The sequence below is a fragment of the Gadus chalcogrammus genome, chromosome 20, assembly GCF_026213295.1.
Source record: "Gadus chalcogrammus isolate NIFS_2021 chromosome 20, NIFS_Gcha_1.0, whole genome shotgun sequence".
Classification (NCBI taxonomy): domain Eukaryota; kingdom Metazoa; phylum Chordata; class Actinopteri; order Gadiformes; family Gadidae; genus Gadus; species Gadus chalcogrammus.
The window spans coordinates 8098004-8118550 of NC_079431.1; the positions used below are offsets into that span (position 1 = coordinate 8098004).

At 46.2% G+C, this 20547-nt stretch overlaps 1 protein-coding gene across 1 annotated transcript in view; it reads left to right on the forward strand.

Moving 5' to 3' along the window:
* Positions 1 to 20547, forward strand: part of lrp1bb (low density lipoprotein receptor-related protein 1Bb) — a 228399-nt gene that overhangs the window by 150756 nt on the left and 57096 nt on the right. The window contains exons 33-44 of the mRNA XM_056579905.1: positions 2696 to 2836; positions 3551 to 3676; positions 4349 to 4480; positions 6722 to 6856; positions 7560 to 7689; positions 8207 to 8333; positions 8804 to 8955; positions 9745 to 9869; positions 10231 to 10602; positions 14355 to 14544; positions 16552 to 16756; positions 20055 to 20247. Coding sequence (XP_056435880.1) covers positions 2696 to 2836; positions 3551 to 3676; positions 4349 to 4480; positions 6722 to 6856; positions 7560 to 7689; positions 8207 to 8333; positions 8804 to 8955; positions 9745 to 9869; positions 10231 to 10602; positions 14355 to 14544; positions 16552 to 16756; positions 20055 to 20247 — 2028 coding nt within the window. The remainder of the gene's footprint in view (positions 1 to 2695; positions 2837 to 3550; positions 3677 to 4348; positions 4481 to 6721; positions 6857 to 7559; positions 7690 to 8206; positions 8334 to 8803; positions 8956 to 9744; positions 9870 to 10230; positions 10603 to 14354; positions 14545 to 16551; positions 16757 to 20054; positions 20248 to 20547) is intronic.

Here is a 20547-nt window from a genome sequence, read left to right on the forward strand (position 1 = left end):
TTGAGATCTAAGGGCGCAGGACTGGGGTCGGTTGGGGCCTCACAGCAGGACCCAGCAGGGGCTTAACAGGCAGAAGCGAGCAGAGCTTTCCTAAAGGTTATCCTCCGCGCGGAGCAGGGAGAGTGCACTGAGAGGGCAGAGGCACACCGCTGCCCCACGCCAGAATCCCAATACCGCTTTTTATTTTGTATTAAACACGTGTGATCTGGGGTAGCCTTGGAAGTTCGTAACACAAACCTCATATATCACTCGTCCGAATACGTCCTCCCCTCATATGAATGCATCCCCCTATTATTAATAATATTAATAAAGCACACTCTCCCCCAGCCCCCACCATTTCACTGACACGCATCCCTTATATGAAAACACGACCACCAATACGAACACACCGCATTAATACAAATGAACAAACTAACACAGAGCTACAATGGCAGTCACCTAAAAGGTCATTCTCATTTTATTGTCATTAAAAGTTGAGAGCACGTCCAACGTCCAGTATTTCATTTGATGATGTTGATTAAAATAAGCCTTTTCAGGGCTGCAGCGAAATTAAGTCACACACGTTCCTTCGTCCATTCATCAAGAAGTCTTGACTTTCCGTTCTGGTTTCAGTTAATGTCATTGCGGTTTAATATAAGTTACTGTTTTCGTATTCTGTGTTTGTGTCTTTAAATTGGAAAGGAGCGTGTTTGTATCGGGGGGATGAATTTGTATGCGCAGGGTGTGTTTGTATAGAGGGTTTGTATTCATATTAGCGCTTGTGTTTTACACTTCCAGACAACCTTAATCATCCCGCATCGCGGCTATATTCAAACCCACACTTTCAGCAGGGCAAGAGCAAAGAGTTCGCAGATCAAAATGAAAAGAACTTTGTGAACCGCGCTATGCTGCGATGTGTGATTCAGGTGGCAAAAAAGTGTGTTTTGGTTTTGTATTAGCCCTAGTTTGTTTGTGTTTTCGTAAATTTGATCCTTTCTTACTTTTTGTTTGTGTTACTCAGCGATTACTCATGCTAGATGTGGGAAAGGGTTGTAATGAAGGCGCCGTTAGTGACACTAGGTCGATCCTCTCTGGGGCCCTCAACTCTGAGGTAATTGGATTTGCCCCCAGCACGAGGTGAGCGGTTCCTTTTTAGGAGGTGCCCGAGATCCATCAGCCGAGCCTGGAATAAAACTGACCCGGCAAGTGGTGGAAATTAAATATGACGGGCCACAAGTGAGCAATCGCCGCCGTGTGAGCCGCGGCTCCCCGTGGCATCAAATTAACACGGGGCACACTGCTCATCTAGGCTAGCCTGCCCTGGGGGGTCAAATGTTGGGTAAACTCTGTGTACCGCGTCAATCTCATTCACGGGGGGCTTTGTCGGATATCCTCCAAATGAGATTTACCGTCTTTAGAATGACAGCATTGGGGCCTGGGGCCGAAAGTGAATGCACATCGTATCTATGTTGCCTTTTTCGTCAGTGAAAAACATTGATATGGAAAAATAAACATAATAACATGGTAAGTTCAACATTCTAGCGGTTGCTATTTTAGCATTCCTTGAGGGCATTAGAAGTGTTTTTATTTTTAAGCGACTTTGGACGTATCAGAGATGCTTGCCAAATCATTATCCAGTATGCACGTTGCCCTCACTCAGAAAAGCATCGCTTTTATGGAATTACCAAGCAAACCACTGAGTGAAGTCAAGTACACAATAATAATGCAAATAGGAAAAAAGGCCATGTGAATTCCTCCAAAATTCCATTACATTTTATATTTTTATGATCTTCCCGATATTTATCCCTTCCATCCATATTTTCTGTACAATGTTTTATATAGTCCTGGCTTTTAATCTTCAGAAATCAACTTTTACACTGTATACACTTTATTACATCTTTGAGTATTTATCATGATTGGATTTCACATGGATTTCTAAGTGCCCTCTTGAATTACAAGGCTTGTAAATTAAAAGGAACACTATAATAACAATAATATACAAGGACAAGTTGATTGTGCGGTGTCTATAAAAAGAACACTGTCTCTTTTGAATAGCTGTACTGTTGTGGCCAATTCAGACAAGGGATGTGGCTTATACATATGATGCCTGACGCCTGACACCCTGTTCATTGGTCCATACCATTAAAAGCCAACACAGCCCCTTGACTTTCAACCAAAGGGTAGCGCACCAGTGGATTAGAGAATGGAAAAGCCCCATCAGGCCTCAGTGGAGAAGCCCTGGCTAAGTCCCCAGGTCTCGACTCCAGGGATGGACCTACGAGAGAAGAGAAGGGGATAGGGTTAAGGAGCGAGGAAGGGATGGGGGGGGTTTAACAGTGCTGATGATAGTGAGGATCTGAAGCTGTGTGTGTTTGCGGCTGCGTGTGTGTGTGTGTGTGTGTGTGTGTGTGTGTGTGTGTGTGTGTGTGTGTGTGTGTGTGTGTGTGTGTGTGTGTGTGTGTGTGTGTGTGTGTGTGCGTGTGTGTGTGTGTGCGTGCGTGCGTGCGTGCGTGCGTGCGCACGCGCGCCTGCCTTGATGTCGTGCACCCATGCCTGAAGCTCACCCTCCATGCTCACGCTGCTGTAGCCTGTAGGCTATCCGCCACAGAGAGCTAGCTAGTTGTCTTCCAGCGTATGCCGCAGAAAGGATGGATCTTTTTTTTTTCTTTTGTGGGTTTTCCTTCAATTACGTTTTTTTCCACTCTGAATCTCGCAGGTGGGAAACTGTGGTGGGCGAACGAGGAGTCGGCCCAGCTGGGTACGGTGAACAAGAGGGACGGGCGGAACCTGCTGGTGCTGCGCAACAAGACCAGCGGGGTGGTGCACATGAAGGTGTACGACCGCGAGGGTCAGAGAGGTAAGGCCACTGCACGCCGAGGCCTTCCCGCTCGCACTCACTCAAGGCTTAGTTAAGGTTCAACGTTGAGGCAACGCAAGGGGATTTATCTTCATGTTTATGACTTTGAGTGTGTATTATCCCTGTCAAAAAAACTAATGAATGAACGATGAAAACAAACAAGAAAAGAAACGACAGTACAGTTACGCTTTCAATACCCAATTGATTCTCAACAACAATTTGGGCTAATTACGGTCTGTTGTTTATGTGTCGTCATTTATCAGCGTGTCATTATGTATTTGGGATGTTTATCGAACAACACATTACAGTGAAATTGCAATATATGTTCTATTAATCAATGTGATATTCTGAAAATTGACCTGTTTAAACTGATTTTATAAGTTTATAAACTATATCGACCGACCAGTTGCAGCACGGTTTTGCCCGCAAAACAAAAATGAAAACACAAACCTTACTTAAAGCGGAACCGTCATGCTAGGCTATTTTCTAATGTGAGAGAGGAATGCGTCATACACGTCTTTACAGAAGATTTACAGAAAGCTGCCGGAATTTTATGATCAATTTGATACATTTTTTGCTAAATAATTTCACAGAAATTATGCCTAGTGCTCCTATAAGTGTACTTGTGTGTGTAGCATTTTGTGAATCTATGTAATTGAATTGAATTGAATCCTCCCTCCTCACCCTTGTGTGTGTTTGGTGCTCTTCCTTCAGGCAGGAACCCGTGCCAGGCCAACAACGGGGGATGTTCCCAGCTCTGTTTCCCCACCTCGGAGAACTCGCGCAGCTGTTCCTGCACCCTGGGCTACAACCTCCGCACCGACCGCATGTCCTGCGAGGGTGCGTGTTGTCTTTCCCCCTGCCCTGCCACGCGGCCTCAGGGCAGAGCGACGAGAATTGCTGTTGTATAACAGGATGTGGTTACATTCAGGGGTCACTCTAGGGATGTTCTAGTTCGATAGAGATAAAATTAAAATTGAGTAAAATCTGGAGATGTGATTTTGAAACAAGCTGCAGTCTGTTTGTGGAACCGGTGCAGAGGTGACTAACACGTACCGGTAGTTCCCTTAAGGGCCTAGGTGGTTCACGCTGGTTGGATGCAGAAACCACCAGCTGCCACCATTCTAAGTCAATGGGAAAATGTAGATTTCATCCTTGTAATACAAAGTGTTTGGTTGGTTAGGCTCAGTTGCTAGATCATCACCCTATTATGCATTTGGAAAGGACCCGTCGGACAGTCGGATTCAATATTAATGAGTTTTGGCACACTGTGAGGCGTTCATTCTATTCCCGCCCTCAATGTGACAAATATAGAGTGTTTCAGCTGGAGGTTTGCAAAAGAAAAAGGCTGCGAAATCTACAGCTTCAAAGCGGTCCTGTGCAAACTAATTAGTGATGCCGCGGACCTAAGCCTACGTCCATATGTTTTGCATATGTCCACGCCTCCGTGTGTCCATGTTCTGAAGGTATCTGGCTCGGAATTGCTGATTCTCATTGGTTCCTCTTGTGTAGGCGTGGACTCCTTCCTGATGTACTCCATCCACGAGGGGATCCGCGGCATCGCCTTGGACGCCAACGACAACACAGAGGCTCTCATGCCCATCACCGGCACTCTGTTTGCCGTCGGAGTGGACTTCCACGCGGGTAAGACGGCCGAGTGCAAACGGGGAAAGGAAAATGAACATTAAAAATAGCTTGAGTGCAGACGCCTGGGCTTTCTCTCTAGAAAGAGTGGACCTGATTGGTTCCTTAGGGTTTGATTAGTGATAGCTTGGAGCTGAACCCTGATGGTGTTAATACTGTATATGTATGGTTAAGTATAATCATTATTACTCTTTCATACCTTCTGAGTCCTGCTGACACAATCACCAACCTTCCTTTTAGTAAAAGTTAAGGTTCATATTTGTATGAACCTTTGCTTGAAATTTTCCCACCCACTATGAAATACCTCAAAATAGTTTTCTGCCCGGCTGCATAAAACATCACACGCATACCGCCTGTAATTTCCGACCTTGCTTCCTTGCTGTGAAACCCATTTGTAATCAGATGTGTAAGGGCCACAGAGAGAGGAGAATGAAAGGGAAAAATGTATCTTTTTATTTTCATAGCGGGCTTGTAACATTTTGAATAATGGCCTCTAAGCTTCAGGAAAGCAGCGTGGCTGAGAGAGTAATAAGTTGACATATTGAAATGGAACCTCAGCCGTGGCTAACACCCAGACCCCCGGCTCTCCCTCAAGTCCCCGACCGGTCCTGAGCCAATGATATTATATCAGATAAAGGTAATAACAGCTGCATTCCAGTCTGCGCCCGCCGCCCGGACCTGCCAGCTATACCCTGCTGCTGTTTGCTGTACGCTCGGCTCCCCACGCATAATTTATGTGATAAATATGATCGATTTATTTCTCCGACAAATGCTATGAATATACTAAAGGCTGGTTGCGTCGGTGTTGATAGACCCCGCGGTGTATGGCTATTAATAAAAGGGAGTGTACGGGCACTCACACATACTTATTCATACACAGACACGCACACAAGTGCACACACATACACACACGGCACATCCAAATAAAGTGGGAATTTCACCAAATAAAATGACTCCTTATCTCACTGTACTGTGAAGCACTCAAGGAGTCTCTCCACCACTATTTTTTGTTCAACTTTTTTTATTTATTTTTCACCTTTCCACACAAAGTCCTGAGGGCCAACAGGGGCAAGTAGGGCCCTTCATCACCCAAAGTAATCATCGTGGGCCACTCCGTTATCTCAAAAGCAACGCCACGAGTGCCTGAAATCTATGCAGGGGTAACCGAAAGGTCAGTAGCAATCTCAATGTGTGACCGTGGTGTCGTGAAGCCGGGTAAGTAGGGGAATAACCGAGCTGAGCTCCCCCCCCCCACCCGACTCAAATCAAACGTTGCCTAGCTAGCCAAACAGGTTGTGGCCCGCCACCCCCTTTGTGGCGCTGCGTAGGTGAGAACATGCAAATGCTCCACTAAGCCCGGGCAGGGTGAGAGCCGATAGCCGTCCGGCATGTCATTTGCATGGCATTATGGGGAGGGCAGAGCCACGGAGGCGTGAAGCGATGATGGCCCTTCAGCTGTTTCCTGTCGCGCACTGGATATGTGCTAACGCAGTGTGAAGACAACATCAACAGTGGAGCACAAATAAACACATTACGTGACCTCAACGTTTTATTAACTAGCCGTCAACTAGAGAGGCCAGGGGGGTAGAGCGAGTTCTTCGTCGCAGAGGAGGCATGAGCAGCGCAAAGCCCCCTCCGTGATCATGGGACACTTTTTGCCCCCGATTCTGTTTGCGAAAGAGCTTAACAATTGGATCTTTAACTTGCATGTGTTGTAATGAATTTATGCCGGGGATGATGACCAGCATCCATTCTGAACAGAATCAGTGCAGCACATTATGAAAGAGGGGGGGGGGGGGGGGAACAATGTATACTCGAGGGTGTGGATGTGATTTACTTATTAACACACATTGCATATACAAACAGCGCGGTGAAACCGGAAAGGGGGTTCTATGGCCATTTATAACACAGGCACTCACACACACATTTGCATAAATCTGAAAGAAAACCACATTAGGGCTCATGCCAACGATTGCCTCCTTCCTTTGAGACCGGTGTGTCAGCAGAGCGTATGAACTATGTGGATATTCCCTTCATCATAGCTCACATCATAACCAACGCTTGGCCCCATTTGGTGAAATGGACCGTTCTGCAGTAAAACACTGCAGCTCCCAGAGCACAGTGTGTTCCAGGCTTAATACTGTCTGTGCGAGTGCGTGCGTGTGTGTGAGCGTGCGGGCCATCATCGTCACCTCATTTTCCTCTCTTTTGCCCGACCAATGGGCACGCCCCGTTCCACAGGAAATGACACGGTGTACTGGACCGACATGGGTCTGAACAGGATTTCCAGAGCCAAGCGTGACCAGACCTGGAGGGAGGATATCATCACCACGGGGATCAGCCGCGTGGAAGGCATCGCCGTGGATTGGATCGCTGGTGAGTAGCGGCGGGGAGTCCATCCGAATGCAAACGGTGTGAGAAGCAGACATAGGAAGAATATGAAACTCGAGCACTGAATTACTGTAAGTTGTTTTTCAACACGTTTATACATTTGGATTTATGTAGCGCCTACGGAATGCGCCTACACATCTGTAAGTAAGATGTTCTCCGAGAGATGGTAATGGTAATTTGCGTAAACATGCAATCCTTAACGTATGGATTTTCAAACCATGCACACGCGTAATAATAATCAGCGGCACAATTTGGTCGTTCAGCTCAGCAAAGCAGTAAAACTCCAGACTGATGGAAATTGTTATTGTGTCTTGCCAAAAGTTATGAATTGTAATATCGCAGCCTATGGCCTCATGGAGAGCAGTAAATACTTCGCTTGAATGCACATAACTCTAATCATTGAGACAAAACACAGTTTCACGACCAAATTCAGTCGAAGCAAAGGCAAACAAAGCATATTAATTGATCTAGAAGTGTTCAATGTGGGACTGTAAATGGGAAATTGAATTCTCAATAATAAACAGCAAATATTGCCTCCTTATTACGCTCTGTCTATCATTTAAGTATTGATCTGCTTGGTTCCGTTGACAACCCATCCCTTTTCATTTCAGTTGTCACTTAATGGAGGAATGGGAAATCCCAGCAGGTTACCACGTGGCCGTTTCATTTTCATAACTCTATTTGACAGGAAACCTTTACTGGACGGACCACGGTTTCAATCTGATCGAGATCTCCCGTCTCTCCGGCGCCTACCGCTCCGTGGTCATATCCGAGGGGCTGGATCAGCCCAGGGCAATCGCTGTCCATCCTCACAAAGGGTTCGTACCTCTTCACAAAAGACTAAAAGCATCCATGTCGACACCACATGGGCTGTGCGGTTGTCAATGGTTTCAGCTGTGATCAATAGCTTCCCTGTTACCCGAGGCACAATGCTTTCAAAGGAACTTATTATAGACAGACCCGCCGGCAGCCCTTTTCCCATCAGAAGAGACTCAAGCACCTTCAGAAAACCCATATAAAGGTGTTGATGGATAGTGAATGAATGCATTCTTGGCCGTGGGTGCACGTTTTGGAGCACAGACAAAGAACTCGCACCCAATGTCATCAAGGGCGCTAATACTCTTTTAAGGAAGAGCAGAACTCGGACATATTGCATGTTGTGGGAATAAGGTATAGACGGATGCCCATTAGATCGTAATCATGTGAGGGATGTGAAGAGGGATAGAAATGGGTCAGTGTGTGTACTACTCGATCAACTCTAGAAAAGTTCGTTTTTTCTTCTGTGTGCTTTCGAGCAACGTGTCTGACGTCGTTGTGTATGGCTCCCCCCACTAGGTATCTCTTCTGGAGCGAGTGGGGGCAGAACCCCTGCATCGGGCGTTCACGCCTGGACGGCTCCGACCAGGTCACCTTGGTCAACTCGGGCATCACCTGGCCCAACGGCATCTCCATAGACTACGAGGTAACCGTCTCTCTGCACACAATCTGAAAGCACAGCTTTCACTAATTTAGATTAAGACTTCACGTCTGCATTATCATCTCCCATTTTTGGCAATACTTTGCGTCTTTAGGTCACCATTTTCAGTACATAATTGATTGTTTTCGCTGAAACAGAACTGGATTGGCTCCAATGACAAAAATTGCATGTGGATGAGGAGTATTTGACCATTAGTCTCAAACAGTGTCAGACAGCGCGTGTTCAAATTCGTGTCGTTCATTTACAAATGTACTCATTGTAACCAGTCCAACTGTTTAATGCTACAGTTAAAAATCAAACATAGGCCCATAGAGAAGCCAATCACCTCATTGTCTTCAGTCCTTTTCAAGCATGCCAAATTAGCAGAGGCGCTCAGCGTGTCAGCTCATCTCGCATTGTCTCATCCGGCGCAAAAAAGGCTGCGCCAGTGACGCTTATTTGCAAACGACTTCCAGGAAAACAGATTATACTGGTGTGACGCCCGCACCGACAAGATCGAGAGGATCAACCTGGAGACGGGCGAGGGCCGGGAGATTGTACTGTCAGCGGCCAACGTGGACCTCTTCTCTGTGGCTGTGTTCGGCCCTTACATCTACTGGTCTGACAGGTAATTTATTACATCCTTAAATGCACCATGCATGCACTGGCCTTGCAAAGTCTGCAGGACTAACCTGGCGTTAACCCTTGCCTTGAAAGGGTCCCCCATGGAAATCTTAAGGGAGGGGGGGATGCCACCTTTTCATGTAAATACCACAGGCAGGCCTCAATGTCGCCGCCAAGGGCAGATCTTGGGGCTTCTGTCAAGCTCTGTGCTTGCTCCACGTTAATAGAACCTTGTTTTCGCTCTCACAAGGTCTTGAATAGACCACGCTGATGCCCTTTGACTTGTAGGCGGATCCATTTTATGCTTTTGTAGCCGTAAGCATGTGTTTTCACCAGCCTAACCGTTAATTGCAAGATGTGTGCAATCCTGCCCATCGGCAAAAATGAATTAAATTTGCTGCGAGGCTATCTCTGAATGGCGTCGAACATAAAATTGATGGGTCAATGTCTGAATTTAAATATATTTTAGTTGCCTGTATTCTCAGGGTAAAAAGTCTCACTTAAATTGATAGTAGTATAATTTGAAGTATATTTTTTATGGCATGACTCATACAATAACAACTTTAGCAGACCCAGTCCAAAGGAAAAAACGGTAAGCAGAGGGTTTTAAAGAGCACAGAGGGATTAGGCTTCTTAACTCCAAGATGCTCACAGCTTGACCGAGCAGGGGCGGGGATAGGAACCAAATTCATTTTCATTGAAGTCCAGCACTCTGATGCCCAGAGTGAGTCTGACACTCTCGTAACTCTGTTGTTGTTGGCCTTTTAAATTCACTCTGTTTGGTGTCCCTCAGAGCCCACTCCAACGGATCCATCCGGAGAGGCTTCAAGAACGACGCCACGGACGCAGTGACCATGAGGAGCGGCCTGGGCGTCAACCTGAAGGACGTCACCGTCTTCAATCGAGGCCGGGAGAAAGGTGGAGGTTTCAACTTATATTGAATCGTGTCCGACACATAGATGAACACACACACACACACACACACACCCTTGTTGCTAGTTGCAAGCACCGTGTGGCATAGCTGTGAGTCGAGGTTCTCGACCGCGAAAGCCTGGCTCTGCCGGAACATTTTGGGTTTGAGTATATTCTTAACGTTTTTTCTCGCTTTGATCGTGCACAGAGCCATTGATTTCAACCTGTTCCAAGTTTGATGTTTCCCAAACTGTGGAAATCACAACTCGACAGCAACATACAAAGTAACAATCAACTCGGGTGTGCTTTCCATGTTCTTTGCTGGCGAAGTTTGAACTCAATGATTCATTTTCCCTCCCCAACACAGGAACCAACCCCTGTGCCCGGAGTAACGGCGGCTGCCAGCAGCTGTGCTTCCACCTGGGAAGCGGGCGGCGCACGTGCTCCTGCGCCCACGGCCACCTGGCCGCCGACGGTTTCGCCTGCGAGCGCTACGAGGGCTACCTGCTCTACTCCGAGAGGACCATCCTCAAGAGCATCCACCTGTCGGACGAGAGCGACCTGAACTCGCCCGTGCAGCCCTTCGAGAAGCCCGCCTTCTTCAAGAACGTCATTGCATTGGCGTTCGACTACAGCCAGATGACGGCGGGCAGCAACCGCATCTTCTACAGCGACATCCACTTTGGAAACATCCAGATGATCAACGACGACTGGACGGGGAGGGTGATCATAGCAGAAAGTAAGGGATATGATTTTGGGGGGTTTAGTGCGGTTTAACACTGCACGGTGTTTGGACATGTATTTTTGCTTAAAACTTAAACGTTATAAGTGCTTAGATTTCTTTGAATAATATCAAAACCGGCCTGTATTTGTGACAGGCTTCTATTTCGGAGAGAATTTTAATTCCATTCTCCGAAAGCAGGCAGGCTAATATTTGCGTGATGTTTTGATTAGATACAGAATAAGAATGAGCCTTTTACTGCACTTCAGCCGATAAGAGGTGGCTGGAAAGGCCCGCAGACAGCGGGTTTTTTGCGTTCTCTGGCCACGGCTGACCTGACCACAGAGCCCACAAAAGATGTGTCTGTTTTCAACTCAATAAGGAAATCTTGGGGCTTCACATCACAACGGTTGTGTGTTTGTATGGCATGTTTGGAGAACAGAGAACAAATTATACCCCTTATTGACAAGGAGGGTGTTATTTTTCTTCTATAATGGATAAAGTTTCCGTTTCTGAAGCGACAGGTGACAGCCCTAGTTGGGATGATGATCCTTTATGTTGATATAATGGCAACAATGTTCGGGTTCAAAAGCTCTTTAAACCTTTTAGTAAGTCTGATTGAGTCCATTCGCATTTGAAGTATTAAGTGCATAAACCTTCAATTACATGTATTTCTGTGAGTATGTTGCATGGCTGCGTTCCTACATCAATAGTTTGAAAGGCGCGTGTATTAATGTGTCAAAGAAGCCAATTAAGCTGTCAGATAGAATGGTAAGAGCTAGTCGTAGCTATTGATTAACTGGATTTCTTTGGTGTAACTGTCACACGTTTTAAGCCCAAAACTGCTATAAAGTGTCTGTGGCAAATTTCCCATTTTGACACTATCCAACCTCTACATTTCAACTGCTTAAAACCGTAATAGGCGAGAGAATACACTGCCTCCTGATTGGCACAGATGGCGGTGCTGGATCTTAATCTCCCTTAGTCCTAGCCTTGATGGGCATGAGTGAAGCCAGATACACAGCAGAAAGACCTTGTTCTGCTTGACTGGAACCCTCTGTCATCCTGTAAGGCTGCCCTAAATCCAAGCTCATATAACTCCCATCCCAATGAAAGATTGGGGCTTGAGTTACTCCTGGCACAAGGGTCTCACCTCACCTATTCCCCATGGTCTTACCCCGGTCTGTAGAAATGAATCGAATGCACGGTAAGACATTGTCCTGCAGTGGGATTTGTCAAAGAACTATAATTATTGGAGGAATAAACAGCCATAATAATACATCTAAGGGAATTCCTAAGCACTGATTACATCCCTCAATACTTAAGCGGATGCCTGCTTGCCAAGCGCAAACAGCAAACAGCATAGAAAAGCTTAGTCAGTGGACTTAATTTCGGAATGCAAGAGTATTTCCATTATACCTCCTGTAATGCTCCACTAAATATTCTGCTTCCTACGCCAATGGTGAAGACCCCAAGTCCCGGTCCCCATTAAGCTGATTTGTATTGCGCAGCTACATGGTAAACAGACTGAGGTTCTGAAGAACCCCACATCCTTTTCATGTATCCGCTTCCTACAAAGTTTCTGTCTGCGCCCTGTCATTGAAGAAGGGTGAAGATGTTAATCATCCATATTTCCCTAATTAAACTCTGCGTCCCCTGTTAATTACTCCCCGGTCTAGACAACGATTTGTGGCTTACTCCAAGCTGTCACACACATTTTACGGCAAACTTTTAATTAGCAATCAGATGACTCAGGTAGAGCCTGAAGTATTGTAGTCAATGCTTTATGGCTCTTCCAGAGGACCAGATTCTGCCCAAATCCCTTTGATTGACCACATGCTCACCATGACGACCAATTAGGGACTCCATTCATGGCAGACTGGGCGTACGCCATTAGAGCCTCCTGGAGGTCTTGGGGAGAGTTAGCTTGATGAAGTAGCAGCTGAGGAGCCCCCCAAATGGCAGACAGATGTTCTGTTGAGGGGAGGACAGCTTTTCCCTTTTTTTAGCTGTTACGTAATGTGTTATTCTGAATATATGTATGTATATATATCTATATCTATATCTATATCTATATATATATATATATTTTTTTTTTTATATATATATGTGTGTGTATGTATGTATGTATGTATGTATGTATGTATGTATGTATGTATGTATGTATGTATGTATGTATGTATGTATGTATGTATGTATGTATGTATGTATGTATGTATGTATGTATGTATGTATGTATGTATGTATGTATGTGTATATATATATATATAAAGACCCGGGGCTAGCACAGCATTCAGACAGTGAAGGTCATTATTGATGGATCATTTATTGATCTGCTGCAAAAAACTATTCTCAAGTAAATAATTGACCATTAGGAAACACATGCAGTGCCTCTTGCTCTCTCTCTCTCTCTCTCTCTCTCTCTCTCTCTCTCTCTCTCTCTCTCTCTCTCTCTCTCTGTCTCTCTCTCTGTCTCTCTGTCTCTCTGTCTCTCTCTTTCTCTCTGTCTCTCTCTCTCTCTCTCTCTCTCTCTCTCTGTCTCTGTCTTTCTATCTCTCCCTCCCCCTCTCTCTCGTGCCCTCGCTTCACGTTTGTTTTTCAGCCTAGTCAATGCATAACCAGTCAATACATCGGTTACTCAACCCTGTAAGGTTGTTACAGTTCAAAAGTAGAACATTGTATGAAGATAGCATCAAATACACATTGAGTAATATTGCCCAAACAAACAGCTGTTACTGTGGGTGTTTGTCGATTTGTTAGGACAAGGGAAAGGAAATAACAGTAGAATGCTTCCTGTTATGAGCCATGTTATATTTTGCCTCATAAGTTTGCCTAATTGTGTCATGGATATTGCATTGGCAAACACTTTACCCTTTCTTTTATCACATACAAAAAATACAGAATTGGTAAATCGGTACTCTTGATACTATTTTATTCTGAAAAGAGATGCTACATTTTCCGACAATCAATGTTGCAAGGAAAACCAGCTCAGTCTGAATTATCCCCAGTTGTGATGTAACTACATCTCATTGCAACATACCCATGTTTATTCCTTAAAAAATCCTGCACATTCCTGAACCTAGGATCTTTTCTGCCCATGCCCTAGCTTCAGCTTAATGTGAGCTAACTGTTAATTTCCTTTTCTCTATAATATCTTTCTATCCCTGACAGCTAAGAGATGTTTCATCTTCGCCAACACTATACCTCCCCTTTCAGTACATGGAACTGTAGTATTTGACAGACCAAGGAGGAGAGCGAAAATGGGTTGGAGCTTGCGGAGGAGGAATAATTAATTTTACTTACTCAAGTACATGTTGCTTTTATGCAGCATTGTATTCCCCATCCTAAATTGTCATTAGTTAAAGCTGTAATAGTTCATTTCTGACCACTAGCGGTTAGAGCGCACTTCAAAGTAATATTGTAAACAAACTGCTGATAAACCACTCCCTCCAAAAAATAACCTAATCACGCATCCGTGCGTAACAACTTCAATTAAAAACAGACCTGTCTATCTAATTGCCCTGCAAACAAAGAGGTCACGGTTGACAGTTTTAAATCGATTGGTTTTCCAATTCATAGGAGGCAAGTTTCAAAACTAGACAGCGTAAAGGAAATGACAACTTTGTATGAAATAAAACAATGTAAAACGTTTTGTGATTGTCACACACAATAGCCTCAGGATGTCACCTTTTGACCGACTAAAGATCAACAATTTCATCAGTGTGCGGTTCACTGTTCCATCCGTCGCTTTGATTGTCTGTTTGTTGTAGATGTGGGCTCTGTGGAGGGCCTGGCATACCACCGGGCCTGGGACACACTGTACTGGACCAGCTCCACCTCCTCCACCATCAGCAGGAAGACTGTGGACCCCAAACGGGCAGGCGCCTTCAGTCGACAGGCGGTGGTCACTCTGTCCGAGGAAGACCACCCGCACGTCCTCGCCCTGGACGAGTGTCAAAAGTCAGTGATATTGTCTTTTTCCTCATTATTATCATTGTTTTTTCTGTCAGTCTGCTCGATGTTTTTCCTGTTCGTACTCCACTATCATTTTAATTACGACGATGCATCAATGTTGTTTAGCGTGTCAGAGAGATGGTGTGATGCTGGCTTGGCTTTATGTATGAGTTGTCACAAACAGAATTGTCATTTTAGGTTGTAGCCTTTTTTTCACAAAACCAAATGGGATTTAAATTGATACAAACATGACACCTTACTTAGATACTAAATTCAGCCTAACTGAAATGCCTATTAAAGCACACCCCGTTCGCTTAGACACCACATCTTCCGTAGCTGTGTTAACTGAGCTCTTCCATGATATTTGTTACAAGGAGATTGCACATCTTAGACATTATTGCAAAGATATGATCTATCGCGACACTTTTATTGAAGTGGGAAGACAAAAAAGGATCCTCTTTTCCTCTGTTTGTTTCTCCTTAACACAGCACTGCTCTCACTGCATCGAACTACACAATGCATCATCGAGTTTCATGTATTGAGATGATATTACAACCTACACCCTGGACAGAGCCCATATCCATGTATCCCTCTCCGCTGGCCCAGCTAAATTAATTTCTTGACCTCAGACTGTATCCTTGGTTGGCAATTTGGCACCATATCCATCCTCTCCAGAAATACTGACTGATAATTAGAATTTAAAGTGAAGTGATTAATTAGCAGCCACTGGCCGGTGGTTGCTGACTGAGTTCCTTATTAACCCTGGAGAGTAGTTTTCCCCAACTTCATAATGATGTGGAGTCCGAATCAGTGGAGAAAATGGGCACCTCACCTCGATCAACTCGGCTGAAGGCCTCGATGTATCATTTAGCCATTAAACATTTTTATATTCGTCCCCTTTGCTTTTGTCTGTGATTATCTCGCACCTCTGCACCCCACACTGTACCTTTGCACAGTAACTTAAGGAGAATGACATTGTGTTACTTAGCAGATGAATTTATCCAAAGTAACTTCCACCCACCAGATTTGTCATTCCTATTCAAATACCACACAGCCTTGAGCAATTTCTTTATTCCATTCCTTATAAAGGGGTAGCGGGAGTGGGCGCTAGTTTAGCGGAATAGGTCAGGTGTCCAAACCCACCTGTAATAGTAGAGCATGTACGCTACCCAACCCTTCTGATTTTATCTGGCAAAATTCCCCAGCATTTGTAGCTCTCACCCCGTTTGATCGTCCTCTTCCTCCAAAGTCTTCCTATTGCCACCTACTTTGGTTAACTGCCTTGGGGACCCGACCGCTCTTCTACGTTTATGAAACTGAAAGGGGCAGGCGAAGAGCGTTCCTCAGCCCACCGTGGAAGGGATCTCATAAAGGCTTGGCTCAGCAGAGCTGATGACAGGTCACGGCGAGCCGCGTCGGCGGCGGCCTTAAGTTTGGTGTCTGAACACTGCCGGCGCCGCCCCCGCCTCCACCAGCACTTCAGAGCGGCGACGAATAGATTCTCCCCCTCATCCGCCGTAACTGTTTGTTTCCCCTCGGAGGAATCTGACAAGCTCCCCCCGCAGCTCTTTTTAAAAGCTGTCATGCCCACTCCAAGATTCAATTTCATTGAACACATATTTGTTTTTGCGCTCTTTGCTGAGGTGGTCTGAAATCATTCGGGACACAAAAATGACGCTCGCTGTTCTCGGAGAAACGGCACGATTTGATGAAATGGGCATGTCACCACAATGCAAGGTGCTACAAAATGAGTTGCGTGGTATATGTAATGTGCTCTCCGCAAATCTCTGCATTTATCACGATTGTGCGAGGCCATGCGAACATTTTGCATTTTTCCTGTTTTAAAGTCTTAAACACCTTCCCTCAAATTTGCATTCAAATTTGATATGACCTCATAACAATCAACTCCCAACCACTCAAATGAGAATACGCCTATCTATAAACTCTAACATTTAAACCGCTGACCTCTAACGGTTAACCTTTTGGTGCTTTCTCGTTTCTGAAATCCTGCAGCCTGATGTTTTGGACCAACTGGAACGAGCAGAGGCCCAGCATCATGAGGTCGACACTGGCTGGCAACAACTTGAGGGTCATCGCCAGCACTGATATCCTGACCCCCAACGGACTCACAATCGATCACAAGGCAGAGAAGTTGTACTTTTCGGACGGAAGCCTGGGCCGCATCGAGAGATGTGACTACGACGGTTCCAACAGATATGTGAGTGTGATGGACTACTTTCTACGTTTCTATGTATCACTTGTTTTTAGGAAATCTGGTGCTTTCGACGATAAAATGCTTTTGAATGTTCTCTATCCGACCAGCTGTTTCCGACCCAACGTGCTTTACAAAAAGAGCTCCTGTTTTTAGTGTGAATAACTCCTGTTCAATGTCGCTTTGATTATTATTTGTTTTAATGTTTTATGTGTTTTCTGGAGTGGCTTTGTCACAATGGGATGGTTGAGATTTTTACCTTCAATTTCTAGCTTGGTCTGGATTTTTTTGAAAAATTCAAGGTACGTCTTTGACAGCAGACTAGCGGATGTCTGACCATCCAGGCTTGAATGCGTGTGATTTGAAAGCCGTCTCTCCCAAATGATGGAAATGTTTCAAAAGCCTCTGAGAAACAAGGACACATATTCAGCGAGAGGACGTCAAATAGATGCGCCCTTGCCCCCACCTCCTCCTCCCTTCGGCTGAGATGAACCAATTTTCTTTCTGCCACATCATTGCTCATCCCCTATTGAGCTCCACAGGGACTTTAGCCTCCGCACAACGGTTCGGCCATGAAACACTTCTCAGCACTCGCTCTGCTCAAATTCCGTCGGCGTGCCAATGGTTTTCTTAATTATAGAAGTCATTTCCCTGATAAAATAAAAATCCCAAAAAGCTCGGCGGGGCGGTGTGGGCGGGCGGCGGTGGTGGAGATGGGGGTGATGGTGTTGGCGGTGGTGGCACAGACCCATTTTATCCCTGAGAGGACGAATACATAATGTATTTTATCGGGGGCGGGGTGGACGGAATCGGTATGTTCCCCTCTGTAAGACTGTGCTAGTATTATCCTTACATAGCATGCGCAGGGACCATCACACCCCTTCTCTCGCCTTCCCCCCCTCCCCCCTCCCACCCCCTCCGCTCTTCCTTTGGCTGCGGGTTTCCAAGTTGCGCTTCACGTGACCTCGGCAAGGGCCAGCGCCGTGGCCCCCCCTGTCCAATTTAGCTACCCATACATTTGCACAAGTGGGGTCGCAAAGGCGCTCCGAGAGTCGCCGCACGTGCCCTCGGCTCGGCCTGGCTCCTTTAATGAATGCTTTATCATTGACCCGCTTCACGCACACACACACACACACACACACACACACACACACACACACACACACACACACACACACACACACACACACTTTCGACTTCCGCGCACACACTTCCCCCCCATTCCGTAGGTGCACAGTGTAGTCCGTCACTGGGCCAATTAAAAACAGGGAAATGAAGCAGAGCTTAGTCGCCCTGGAGCAGGGGCTGCGGCGCTGAAAGAGCTGCAGGGAAGAGGTGGTGGTGGTGGTGGTGGTGTGGGGGGGAGTCGTTTGGGATGGTGGGGTTAGGGTTGGAGACCCACCCGAACGCTGATGCTGATTGCAGGGATGGAAGCATGTCCTGGTGGGTCGTCGGGGAGGGGGGGGGGGGGGGGGGATTGCCATTCTCAGCGGAGCGGGAGAGAGACGACCTTTCCAAGACATAGTGACAGGGAATATTAATTAGGAGCTGTGTCGGGTGGTGTCGTCGGATGTCTGATTTGACATGCTCAGAGACTGGAAATGGATGGCACGCATGTCAAATGAAAGCAACGTTTATTTAGTTGGGGTGTTAACGGGCGGCGTTATAGATGACAGGTTTTGCACAACTAACGGGAAATATGCTATTTACTTTGTAAATCTGTAATCCGAGAGGCTGTGGATGTGAAAGCAAAACTTTGCCTCATCCCAGTTAATTCCTTCTCAACATAACCTTTTAACCGGTCTAAATAAAGGTGTGAAATATTCGGGATAGTTTCCAAACCATGTATGTGCCTCATATATTTTTCTTATACAACTGCAAACCATTGTGGCAGGGATCTGAACTAAATACATTACTGCCCGCTCGATAGTTAGCGCAAGAGTAATTTGTGGTGGGCCTGGGCATACGACCGTCTCCTAAATCTAATTTCCTATCAATACCCTCCGTCCTTACCCATCTGGCGTTTTATCTCTTACTCTCTTCTGTAACTTCTCTCCCTCTCTCTCTCTCCCTCTCTAGCTCTGGCTCTGGCTCCCACTCTCTCCCTCTCTCCCCCTCCCTCCCTCCGTCTCTCCCCCTCTCCCCACTGAAAGGCCGGTCGTGGCTTCCTCACGCAGGGCGCCTTTTAATCAACACCTGTCCTATTAATCCCATCATGGCGCAGTGCTAATATGATTCTGCTTACAAGCGTGTCCCACTAATGGCTGAGAGTTACAGCAGCGGATGGAGACCGCACTCCCTCCCCACCCAGCCTGTTCCTTCCTTCCTATGGTGACTGTGGGCGGGTGGGGGGTCCCTAAAGAAGCCATCTGATGGATTCCTGCCTCCCTGCCAATGACACTGTCATTTACTCCCCCAACATCTGGGTTAAGCAGTCGCGGGGGCGGGGGTTGGGTGAGCTTTTGATTAATGACTCGAGACGCCATTACGCCTGCCCGTTTATTACTGCGGGCGCTTCTCGAACAAAATCTGCCGGAACCCCGCATTCCCGCTAACCTTTAGCCACACTCGCCTCCTCATCAAAGAAGCCCCTGTTACGGGACCCACACCCCACAGGTGATCCGAGGCCCATCCCGAACCACTACCACACTACCTCTTTTCGAATCAGACCCCTGTTATGACAATGCTGTTTGAAACCCAGGACCATGGTAGCAGCTTTAGATTCCAACCTAGTCTTACTAATCAAATCTATAGTCTGATGACTAATGACTATAGATTTGATACCTATAGTCTGATTCGAGATTTGATTAGAGGAGCGCAAATCTTGGTGAACGGGGCGTTTTGCTCTCTCTCGCTACATATTTGTTTCAACCAATCATGTTCCTGGAGGCAGAGATCTGCAAGCACGTTATTGGCTTACAAACCCGGGCCAGCAATTACGAACTTTACCAACACTATTGAACTGTAGAGAAAACCTCTGTAAATGTTTGAAACTAACAACTGGCCACGAGAGATACACAAAATTCCCTTCTGAAAGCCTCCTATACTTGCGCAAATTAGTTTCTCTTTGCAAGAATATCTCCATAATGACCCAGGAAACAAGGCATAATTCCAACCTCTTTACGTTTTTGGTTTCCTGCCCAGGCTCTGTGCTGTCACCCCCCAGAAGTTCTGCTATAATGTAGTATGACTGCTGGATCCCAGTTTAATTCCAGCCTGTAAAGGTTCTGCCTGACACACAAACACAGCAGAACCATGTGCAAGAGGGCAACCCCTCGGATTCATCTGTGCTCCACGACTCCAGGTCATCGTCAAATCAGGGCCCGGGACCTTCTTCGGCCTGGCCATCCACGGAGACTTCATCTTCTGGTCGGACTGGGCCCGGCGGGCAGTGCTGCGCTCCAACAAGTTCACGGGAGGGGACACCAAGGTGCTGCGTGCGGACATACCCCACCAACCCATGGGGATCATCGCCGTGGCCAGAGACACCAACAACTGTGAGTAGTGGTCTCCGTGGTGTGGCGCTCTGAGCTTCACTCTCACCCCACTGGTGGAGAGCCATGATGGTTTGTGGCTGTGAAAGTGAATGCGCGCATGGTGTGGTGCAGGCATGGGGGGCAGTGTTGTTCCTGTTCCTGTCCATATGTATTGAAACATCAATGTACTGCTGCTACAATAAGTCTGATGTACTGTGTTGTTACTTGGCTGGCGGTGTCTTTGTATTTCTTTGTATTTGTTTCATGCCAGTTTGTCCTACCTTACCTTCTAAAGTAAAGGCAAGTGTTTCTAAGAACGAT